At 39.9% G+C, this 12,078-nt stretch overlaps 1 protein-coding gene across 1 annotated transcript in view; it reads left to right on the top strand.

Moving 5' to 3' along the window:
* Positions 1-12,078, top strand: part of phf3 (PHD finger protein 3) — a 159,899-nt gene that overhangs the window by 39,485 nt on the left and 108,336 nt on the right. Inside the window, exons 4-5 of the mRNA XM_048597075.1 lie at positions 6,769-6,930; positions 11,573-12,073. Coding sequence (XP_048453032.1) covers positions 6,769-6,930; positions 11,573-12,073 — 663 coding nt within the window. The remainder of the gene's footprint in view (positions 1-6,768; positions 6,931-11,572; positions 12,074-12,078) is intronic.

Below are 12,078 nucleotides of genomic sequence, written 5' to 3'. Positions count from 1 at the left end.
ATGTTGCTTCCCAGTCGGGGAGCACTTCAGTGGTCACGGATACTCAGCCTCCGATATTCTTCGGGTAAACGTCCTCCAAGGTGGCCTTTGAGGTGCACAACAACGCAGAATGGCCAAGTTCTGTACTCATGATCTTGGGCCCATGTCGCGCTACATGTGACCCCCACCATACTGTTGTGTTTGTAAAATCTTCCTTACTTTCTCTTCTGACACCATCACCTTGATTAACTTATGATCTCTCTATCTTAATTTATATAGTTTTGGATTACTTGTTACTTTGGTTAGACCCTCGCATGCGACTCATAACTTTCGTGTTATTCCAGCCATTTGGTTTGTTTCTAGCACCATCTTACTTTTGATTTTTTGCCATCATTTCTCTACCTTAATTGGATCAGATGTCATCCCTTCACTTGCTATTCAGCTGATGACACTTTTATTCACACCAATTGATACTTTTGATCACCTGCAAAAACTAGTTATTCAGCCTGTCAACACTCCACCGCACCATTTGTACTATCTTTTGACACTTCTAATTACTTGGGATTATCTTGCAGTTGTCTCTCCGCCTATAAATTCCGTGCCTGTCCGTTTCCCTCCACTTCACCTGATGAAGGAGCAGTGCTCTAAAAGCTGTGATTTCAAATAAACCTGTATTGTTAAGTTGGGTAGAGTACTTATGGATTAGGAGGCAGGAAGTTAGAATTTGGCGTTTGTAAAATGCTGGAGGGGGGAAAGCATTGCTTAGCCCCTTTAAAAGATTATTTGTTTTTTCTGTGCTTAGATTTAACAGGGATGTCTGTGAGCAGCTTAGAAGTTTACAAGTATGCAGAGAGTACCTGATTTGAAATATTTGTACCAAAAGGTTGTACAATTAGTCGGCCAAGCAACAGTTTTGTTGTCTTGGTAACAAAACATGCTTTTGAATTTAGCCAATCAATTTGAACCAGCACTTAGATACCAAAAACCAATTAAGTTTAGATCTGATGGTTTTGACAACATAGGACCAATCCTATTGTAAGAAATTGTGTCATCAAGGGTATAGAAGGAGAGGGCAGTTGGAGAAAGACAGGGGAGTTAACCGCCATCCGCCAGAGTTAACTGCCATCAACTCGAGAGAGATTCTCTGGCTGTCACAGTCTCCCCTAAGTCTTGGAGAAAGCACCATCTGAAGAACAAAGCTAGCTGTGGCACAACTAGTTAATATTCCTGACAGAAGAATCGATGGAGAAAGCGTTCCTGGCAGAACATTTGATGGAGAAGGCACAGCATTCTGGAAGACTCATAACCTGGCTGTAGTTTCAAGAGACTAAATTTTCTTTTTTTTAAATTTTATGAGTGGCACATCCATTTATTGGAATGGCATACATTAGAAACTTGTTTAAAGTTTTGGCAAAGATCTGTAGCTTGGGTTGTGCGTCAGGTTGTTGACTTGCTCGCCAAGCTGGCTTGTTCTTGTTCAGATATTTCATCACCATGCTAGGTGACATCATCAGTCGAGCCTCCGATGAAGCGATGTTATTCTACTCTGCTTGGAATTTATACTGTCTGGTCCGTTATGGTGAGTAGTATCATTTCCGGTTTTGATCTGTATGGGAAGTTGGACCCCATATACAAATCCATACAGATGAAAACCGAAAATGACACTACTCGCCATAACATACACCAATTTTGGCTGCTTGTTGGTTAAATTAAAAGTGGGGAAATAGCTTTCAACATTGCTAAAGAGGTTTTGGGGGTTGCAGATGCTTCCCAAATTTGCAAAGAAAGTTTAGAAAAACAGAAAAAGGAGACACTTTTAGAATTAGCAGACAGGCTAGAATTGGGTTTAACGAGGGATGAGAAGAAGGCTGAAATTGTAACGGAGTTAGCCAAACATTTAGGTATATCAGAGAAACAGTCAAGTGCAGTGGAGTTAGAAAAAATTAAATTGCAAATTAGATAATTGATGTTATAAAGTGAATTTAAAAGGCGGAAGTTACAGGACAAAGAAGAAGAAAAGGAATGTTGACGTTGGAAAAGATGAAGTTGGAACTTGAGCAAAAAGACTTCTAATAACAGATATAAAAGTACAAGATAGAAGTGATAATGACTAAACTCATTGTGGTCAACAGCCTGGTAGGCACATTTACAAATATGTCCAAACATTACCAAAATTTGATGAAAAAGAAGTAGAAGCCTTCCTGCTCCTCTGATGCTGCTTGGCCTGCTGTGTTCATCCAGCTCTACACCTTGTTATCTCAGATTCTCCAGCGTCTGCAGTTCCTACTATCTCAGAAGCCTTTTGAACTAGTGAAGGAAATTCCAAGAGAATTTGTGGAGCTGCAGGAGAGTGCACAGCCTAGTGGCGGGCTGGATAGTGAGGTATTGCCCGATTGTTTCAAAGCCTTCACCTGTGTGGGTAAGGTTTACTCTGGTAGAACAGGGGGAGTAGGTAAAAAGTGACTATCTCTCAATATTTTAAATCTTCACAGTAAGAGATGAAAATATTCACACTCCCTCTGAAATATTGCCTGAGAGTGTGGTAAGTTGTGGAATAAATGGAGAGAGAATTAGTGTAAGATAAGGCTAGAAAGTCCAATTAAGACAGGGAAGTGATAGTTGGAGTGATGGAAAAATTGGCTATGCCAGGAACACTTTGTTTTTGGAAGCAATATTGCTGGATCACAGATGGGAGCGATGCCCACTGTAGTGGAAAAGCCAAAAGAAAACCAGGGAACTGAGGAGGTATAAGAAAAATCCCCTGGAATTTTTCCTAGACTGTGTGGTGACAAAATCCCATAGCCATAATTTAAAATAAGAAGGGAAAACAAAAGAGGAAGATAGAGGAGTTGAGGTCCAGTTAGCTGACACTGTATTTGAGATGGAGAAAGAAAATTCCACGCAGGTGAAGGATCACACAGGTTTTTAGTTCTGAAAGATTAATGGAATTGTAACAAAAAGATGAAATGATGAAGGATTTATATTATAAAGCCTAATTGGAAAAGGAATCTGAATGTATTCCAGAATTCTGTTACCTTAAGGATAAAATCTTAAAGTGGAAATGAAAACCACGGCAGGTTAGTGCAGATAAGAAATGGGCAGAAGTTCATCAGATTGTGTCACCAGTAGAATACAGACAGGAAGTATTGCGGGTAGCACACACATTACCTGTAGGAGGTCATCTAGGAATGAAGAAAACTCAGGCTAGGAATCAGAAGTTGAAGTGATGCTCCAAGAAGACGACATAGAGTGGAGTTCACTGATTGTGTTGGTTCCCAATCCTGATGGTGCTGAATGATAATCTGTGCATAATTGGAAAGTCAATGCCGTGACCAAATCTGACTCCTATCCGATTCCAAGGCTGGAGGACTGTGGAAAAAGTAGGATAAGCCACTTATATCACAAAGTTGAACATAGTTCGCAGTCACTGGCAAGTACCTTTGTTGGAGAGAGGAAAGGAAATTTATGCTTTCGTAACCCCAGATGGGCCATATCAATTTTAAAGTAATGCTTTTTAGAATGAAAAATGCACCAGCCACTTTTCAAAGGCTTATGAACGGAGTTATGCAGGATTGACTAATTGTGCCATCTACATAGATGATTTAGTGATCTTTAGTCATTCATGGCAAAGCTCGTTGAGAGATTGAGGAAGGCAAAGTTAGTCATAAACTTGGCAAAAACAGAATTTGCGAAGGTGGAAGTGACATTCTTAGGACACAACATAGGACACCGACATGACAGAGGAACTTGAAGACGGAGGCGATTGAGAAACTTCCAAGACCATCCTTGAAGGGCTACGATTTTTAGGATTGAGCAGATTCTACAGAAAATTTGTACCAAACGTTAATAGCTTGGTGGCACCGCTGATGGATTTGTTTGAAAAAAATACGAAATTTCGGTGGACAGAAAAGTGCTAGGGAGGCATTTGAGAATTTAAAAGCCATGTTAACCACCACACCAGTTTTAGCCACACCATATTATTTTTTGAAGCCCTTCAAAGTTATCATTGACGCATGCAATGTCTGTGTTGGAGCTGTGTTGTTGCAGGAGGATGGTTGTGGAATTGAAAGGCTAATTAGTTATTTTTCAAAAAATACTCAATATCCACCAGAAAAAAATTTAACCATTTGAAAAGGGGTTGTTGAGTTTGATAGTACCCTTAAAATATTTTAATATTTACATTGCATACAGTGCATCAGATGGTTGTGTATACCGATCTCAATCCTTTGACATTTCTGGAAAGATTTAAGGGCAAGAACACCAGACTGTTGTGCTGTAGTCTCATGTTACAAGCACTTAATTGACAGATTCTAGATGTTGCGGGTCATGAAAATATTATCAGGGATGCCATCAGCTCTCGAATCGCTAGCTCTCGCAGTCTCCTAAGTCTTTGAAATCACCATCTAAAAAACAATGGACCCGCGGCACAACTAGTTAATATTCCTGACACAAGAATCAATGGAAAAAGCGTTCCTGACAGAACATTTGACGGAGAAGGCACAGAGCATTCTGGAAAACATGCAATTAGCTGTAAATTTGAGAGACTAATTTCCATGTTTTTATTTATTATATAGAAGTAGGACTCGTATTTATTGGAACAACATACCATTAGAATCTTGTTTTATTCAGGAATAGTTGGTTGTTAGAAGGGATTTATTTGGTTTGTTAATAGTTTAGTTAGTTTGTTAGTTATATAAATAAACTGTTACTTGTTGAATGTAAAGTGGTTTTATTTTGTTTAACCATGAAGTTGCTGAAAGGCAGGTTACACCACTTTTGGCACTCCTTTTACAGATTCTAGGGCGAGGTGCTCCTTTTTGGGTGTTTTGGTTTAAGTTCTGGGATGGCGGGGAGCAGTGGTTTCAACCTCCACTTTATAACACTCATTGGATATAACCTGGTGCTGTGTGACTTTTGACTTTGTCCACCCAGTCCAACACCGGCACCTCCACACTGAGGAAGGAGGAAGTAAACAACCCACACACACACCAGGCTTTGTTATCACATATATTCTGCTACTATGCACAGTCTATTGTTAACCACTACAGTCACCACTAATAGCTGTTTACCCTCCTAGCCAGATAGTTATCCACTCCTTTGTCTGCCCAGTTGCTGTTCTCTCTTTTTGGGCTCTATCCCCACCTGCCATTTACTTCTCAGCCCCTCGCCCACCCTATCTCCTGTATATAAAGCAACATTTTCCAAGCTACCATCAGTTTGGATTTCTCTCCACAGATGCTGCCAGACTTGAGCTTTTCTGCAATTTCTGTTAATATTTTTCAGCTTTATCATAAAATACTGGCAAGAAATATACACTTGTCCAATAAGTCTCTTGTGGCCTTACCAGGGAAATTAGAAGTGCATTCCTTCATGTCATATATTTATAATCCATTTATTGCCTCCATGGCTTGTTCTTCATTACATTTAGCATTGCCGTTGACGTTGAAACTGAGGGGGTAAGGACTAAGGGGAATGTGCTGTACCTTAATTCCTGAATGTTATAATTGAAAATGTTTGCACATTTACTGGTGTATCTATGTGCAGCTGTATTTTAGTGCTTTTGATTCCAGACTGAATGCATATTACAATGCTCCAGCAATGTGACCTGATTCAGAAAATGCTATCCTAGTAACTTGTATAGAATTTACTACCTTTCCAACCTCAACCTTCCTCCTACATATTCTTGCTATCAAACAGCAATGGAAATGTGGCAAAGATATTGATGATAATTGCCAGAAATCCAATGACGTTGTACATTGAACCAAGCCCAAATAGTCTATAGGTGAAATGGGGCTAGAGCCATAGAACTCAGAAGATGCCCTTTGGCCCACTAAGTCTGCACTGATATCAAGAAATGGTTGGAGGCAGTAGAGATTGGATTATTGGTGGAGGCTTGAAGCTAAATTGAAGCAGGCTATAAAGTGTAATTCAGGCCCTATTTTAATATCACATTGTCACTTAATACTTTCATTTGCAAATATAATTAAATGATCAAAATGGTGATACACTTCATCCTCCTTATCCGTGGGGTGTAGGTGCCAAGACTTCCTGTGGATAACAGAATCACAGATACTGCTCCTTCTATAATGCTCCCATGTATCGTAAAAGACCACACAATCAGACTGGGTGAGTCAATTAGAAAAGAAGTATCTGGATTGACCTGGCAAGTATGTGGATTGGCAAGTATCGTATTAGTGGATAACAAGGCTGAAGTGTATTGGAAGCAGTAGAATTAGTTAGTGCCCACATCTTTGCAATGCATGCTGAGGAGCTGGGACTTCTAAAGCATTCTTGGCATTGGTGACAGGAAGATGTAATTAGTGAGGAATTTCACGTGTGCAGTTGTTACAGATGTTACATGGGAACTTATAATGGTAAATTCGATAAGAGTCTCAGTGATCTTTATAGACAGGCATTGCATACAGATATAATGTTTCAATATATATCAGTAGTTACCTCCCTTTTTAAAAATGGATAGGCATTTTGCAACAATTCATTAGACTGCAACTTTTAAAAGCAGTAAACTGTGGCATTTCAGGATTTTTAACTGGCATTCCTCCCTCGATGCGGTAATAGGATGTTTTGTGTAACCTGTATAATGTTCTTCTGTGTTTTACCTTGTGCAGTAAGGTGCTGAATAGTTGATGTGTATTGATGCTTTTTTGCCTGTCATTAAACCCCTATTATTAATTGTAAATTCAGTATACTGAAAGATTAGATTTTGAAAGTCTTGTATCCTGTACTGCAGTAAATATCACATGAGATTTTCCCCTATTTTTATTTTTCCAGTTGCTGAACTTGAATTCGCTGATGAAAGCAATATAAAGGAAAGTGACCTTGATACTATGGAGGAAGAAGATTTGTCAGAATTATCTAACAGAAAAAGTAAGGGTAAATCTCAAAAATCAGCTGTGCAGTTACCTCGAAAATCTCCCCGTTTGTTGGCCCAGGGTAAGAAGCCATAAAGTATTTTTCTGGGTTTTCAAGTTGACTAACCTTTTCATTTAAATCCTTTTTGGGAATTTATTTTTAAGCTAAGTGCAACATCTGTAAAAGTTTCAGTCTAGATAAATGTCCATAATTGTATATTGAACACGCTTGTTAGTATTTTTGCTTTTAGAATTATGCATGTGGAAATCTAAAATAAAAAGAGAGTTCTGGAAATATTCAGATCAGGCAGCAGAGTTACTTTTTCAGATTGATGGCCAATTACTCATGCTCCATCTTCTAGAACTTGCTTAAATTTCTTTTTAAGTCTTCAACATTTTTTTAAAAACACTTCTCACCAATGTTGCATCAATAATTCTTTTTTCTTTCTCTGTACTAGGAGATGTTTGGAGATGATTTTATATAGAGTATTTCTGCAAAGAGGCTTGTTTCTGGCTTATTTGAGCCTTAACAGTAATCTGTTTGTTTTTAATATTCATTCGTGGAATGTAGACATTTAATGCCTATTCCTAGTTGGCTTTGACAAGGTGATAGTGAGCTGCCACCTTGAACCACTGCAGGTAGACACACAATGCCACTGGGGAGGGATTTCCAGGATTTTGACCAAGTGACAGTGAAGGAATGGCAATATATTTCCAAGTTGGAATGGTGAGTGGCTGGATGAGTACTTGCAGATGGTGATGTTTCCATGTATCTGTTTGCCTCCTTCCTTCTAAATAGAAGAGGCCGTGGCTTTGGAAGGTGCTATCTAAGGACCTGTAATGAATTTCTGCAGGGTCTTGTTGATATTGCACATTACTGCTGCTGAGCGTTGTGGTGGAGTGACTGTAAGTTGGTAGATATAGTGCTAGTCAAACAGGCTACTTTAGCCTGGATGGTGTTACTGTAGTTGCTGTATATGGTGAGTCCAATTTAACTTCCGGTCTTTGTTAACCCCAGGATGTTGATAGGGGGGAGTTGGTATTCGTAACGTTATTGAATGTCAATGGGCAGTGGTTAACTGTATCTTACTGGAGATGGTCATTGCCTGACATTTGTGTGGCATGAATGTTGCTTGTGACTTTTCAGCCTAAGCCTCAATATTGTCCAGATACAGTTTCAATATCCGAGGAGTTGTGAATAATGCTAAACGTTGTGCATTACCAGAAAACAGGCCTGCTTCTGACCTTATGATGAAGGGATGTTCATCTGAAGCAGCTGAAGATGGTTGGACCTAGGACACCTACCCTGAGATGACCAATCTCTAACACTCTCAGCCATCTTCCTAGGTATAACTCCAACCATTGGATAGTTTCACCTGATTTCCATTGACTCCAGTTTTGCTAGGGCTCTTTGATATTGCAATTGATCAACTGCGACCTTGATATCAAGGTCAGTCACTCACCTCATGCTGAGAATTCAGCTCTTTAATTCACCTTTGAATCAAGGCTGTAATGAGGTCAAGAGCTGAGTGACTCTGTCAAAACTCAAACTGGGGATTGCTAAGCAGGTTATTTCTGAGTAGGTGCTGCTTCATAGCACTGTTGATGACACTCTCACTGATGATCAAAATTAGACTGATGGGGTGATAATTTGCCAGATGGGATTTGTTCTTTTTTGCGTAGAGGACATACAAGGGCAATTTTCTAAGTCAGTTAGAGGCCGTTATTGTAGCTATGCTGGAATAGCTTGACTAAGTGTGTGGTAAGCCCTCGAGCACATGTCTTCAGTACTATCGCCATGTTGTCAGGGTCCATAGCCTTTGCTGTACCCAGTGGCTCCAGCCATTTCTTGATACCATTTGGAATGAATCAAACTGGCTAAAGACTGGCAGCTGTGATCCTGGGGTCCCCTGAAGAAAGCCAAGATGGATCATCCTCTTGGCACTTACAGTTGAAGATTGTTGCTAATGCTTCAACCTTATCTTTTGCACTGATGTGCTGGGCTCTCTTGTCACTTGAGGATGGGACAATTATGGAACCACCTCCAGAGAGTTGTCTACTTGTCCACCACTGTCCACACTTGGTTGTGACAGGACTGTAGAGCTTGGTTCTGATCCATTGGTTGTGGGATCTTTTAATTCTATCACTTGCTGCTTATGTTATTTGGCATGCATGTGTCCTGTCTGTAGCATCACCAGGTTGACACTTCATTTTTAGATATCCCTGCTACTGCTCCTTGCATGCCCTTCTGCACTTCTTCAATAAACCAGGATTGATTTTCCCCTGGCTTGATGGTTATGGTAGAGTGGGGGGGATATGTTAGGCCATGAGTTTGCAGATTCTGTTAGTGTGTGCTTCTGCTGTTGTAGATGACTCTCAGCACCTGACAAATCCCCAATCTTGAGTTGACAGATCTGTTTAAAGTCTGTCCCATTTATTATGGGAATAGTACGATACAACAAGATCTAAAGTATTGCCAATGTGACGTTGGGACTCTGTCTCCACAGGGTGTGTGGTGGTCCCTCTTAGTAATACTTTGATGGACAGGTGCATCTGTGACAGGCAGATTTGTGAGAATAAGGTCAAGTATGCTTTTCCGTTTGGTTTCCTCACCACTTGTCACAGGCCCATACATTTAGCAATGTACTTTGGAACTTGACTAGCTAGAACAGTGGAACTGTTGCCAAGCCATTCTTGGTGGTGGACATTGAAATCCCCTATCCAGAATATACTCTGCTTTTTTTCTTGCCGGAGTCCATGGTTCCTCTAAGTATTAATCAATGTGGAGGAGCACAGATTCATCACCTGAGATGGAACAGTATGTGTTAGTCAGATGGTTTCCTTGGCCATGTTGACTTGGTTCTATGAGACATATCCAATGATGCTGATGGTAGTGTCTGAGACATTAACAGAGTCCTACCTTACAGATAGTGTGACTATGTCAGGCTGTTGTTTGACTAGTCTGTGAGGCAGCTTTCCCAATTTTGGCACTGTCACCCAGGATTTTGCTTGGTCGATAGGGCTATTTTTGCTAATGTTTTTTTCTGTTGCTGCTGTTAGTGCCGGGTAGTCAATCTTTGTTGAGACTTTGTAGTGATTGTTACAACGGAATGGCTTGCTAGGGCAAATGAGTCAACCACATTGCTGTGGGCCTGAAGTCACATGTAGGCTAGATGAGGGAGCGATGGTAGATTTCCTTCTGAAGGACAATAGTGAGCCAGATTAGTTTTTCCATGGTCATTAGATTCCAGATAATTATTGAATTCAAATTCCACCTTCTGCCATAGTAGGATTCAAACCCAAGTCTCCAGAGCATTACTTGAATTTTTGGATTAATAATCTGGTGGTAATACCACTAGGCCATCACCTCCCCTTTAAAGCAGTGGAATGTGTCTAAATATCAAGTCTTGCCAGGTTTTAGGCAATAGAATTTCAAAATTTAAAAGCAGCCTCTTAACTTTGGGGACAATAAATTTTTAGTAAATTCAGTTATTTTCTCAGCTCTTGAAGTCTATCATTGCTGAAGCTGAACGTGTTTTTGTTTAGCATCCAGATGCCTAATTTTAGTTGCCTTGCTAGAAATGAGAATCCCAGCCAATTCTACTTCCTGTTTGTAATATAAGAGCTTTAAGGTCATTGCAACATTTCTATCTGCTGACATCAACTAATTAAGTGCACAATGATTATCAAAATTTTGAGTCCCTTATAGACTGTGCAGCTCTTCTATTCAGTGTATGAACTTGGCTTATTGGGAGAATCCACAAATGCAAATGTGTATGTTAGAACAATATTAAATTCATTTTTGTGGTACTGTTTTAGTTAAACAATTAAATTGACTGATATTAAGCACTTCAGTGTCTCTTTTATAGTTGGGGGTTTACAATGAAATTCTGGTATGGTTATTTTAAAGCTCAAAATTTTCAAGGTGTAAGATTGATTTTAAAGTAACTGTTATAGTCATAGAGTACAGTTGACTTGCAGACCAAAAAAAGTCTTTTCAGAATAGCAAAATTTGAAGCTTCTAATTCTATTGTGAATCATAGAATCCCTACAGTGTGGAAACAGGCCTTTCGGCCCAACAAGTCCACGTCGAACCTCAGAGCATCCCACCCAGACCCATCCCCCTGTAACCCACCCAATCTACACCTCCCTGAACACTATCGGCAATTTAGCATGGCCAATCAACCTAACCTGCACATCTTTGGACTGTGGGAGGAAACTGGAGCACCCGGAGGAAACCCATGCAGACACTAGGAGAATGTGCAAACTCCACACAGACAGTCGCCCAAGGCTGGAATCAGGCCCAAGGCTGGAATCAGACCCAAGTCCCTTGCGCTGTGAGGCAGCAGCGCTAACCACTGTGCCACCCTGCCGCCCTTTGGAACTGCTTTGCTTTGAGCAGAATAAATCTAATTTCAATTAATTGATTTAATTGAAAATGTAATTTAAGATTTCTTGAGCAAATTCATAAGTTCTGAAGTAAAATATAGTAACATTTAATTTGATAATATCTTGAGACAGTATTTAAATAAAGTTTGCTCATTATGTCTATTTATCCAGTTATAAACTGACTTCCTGTGCTGTAAGAGTAAATTTTTAAAAAAATATTATAGGAACTTCACATTTGTAACATTTTGGAACACCAGTGCTAGGTATTTTAAACTGAAATGCGAGGGTTTTACATGGTCAAAATTATGACTAATGCTTCTTCCTTTCTTTTAAAGAACCAATTCGAAGTCTGCGCAACAGTACCTTAGCCAAGCGACCCAATCCAGCAAACGTAGCTCTTGCAAAAAGGAAAGAGCAGGTAAAATATGTCTCAGCTGGCGCAGGTTCAACAAAGCTGCCAGATCGGCATGAAAAACAAAGCCCGCAAAAACTTGGAGGAAAAAGTAAACTACAGCAGCAGAGTATACCAGCAAGTCCACAAAGTACTGCGGAAACTCCTTGTGATACTGTACAGTCTGAACCTGCAAATTCAAACAACCCTGAACTGAGATTGGAAACTTGCGTTACACCCAAAACTACACTTGAAGTATTTTGTGGAAACAATAACCATAATGTGGTAGAATCATTGGGACAGAAAGCAGTTGAGACTGCATCAGAGCCACAGTGCTCTAGAGTGCCATCAATTGCTTTAGGGACAGAAAAAAACCCTCCAAATGCAATAACAGAGAATACAAACGATAACAGTTGTGCAGAGGCACGGCCAGTTGCATCAGTCAGCCAA

Source organism: Rhincodon typus, chromosome 5, assembly GCF_021869965.1.
Source record: "Rhincodon typus isolate 14 chromosome 5, sRhiTyp1.1, whole genome shotgun sequence".
NCBI classification, from domain to species: domain Eukaryota; kingdom Metazoa; phylum Chordata; class Chondrichthyes; order Orectolobiformes; family Rhincodontidae; genus Rhincodon; species Rhincodon typus.
Note: the sequence above shows the minus strand (reverse complement) of the source record. Positions and strands in the feature narration are given on the sequence as shown.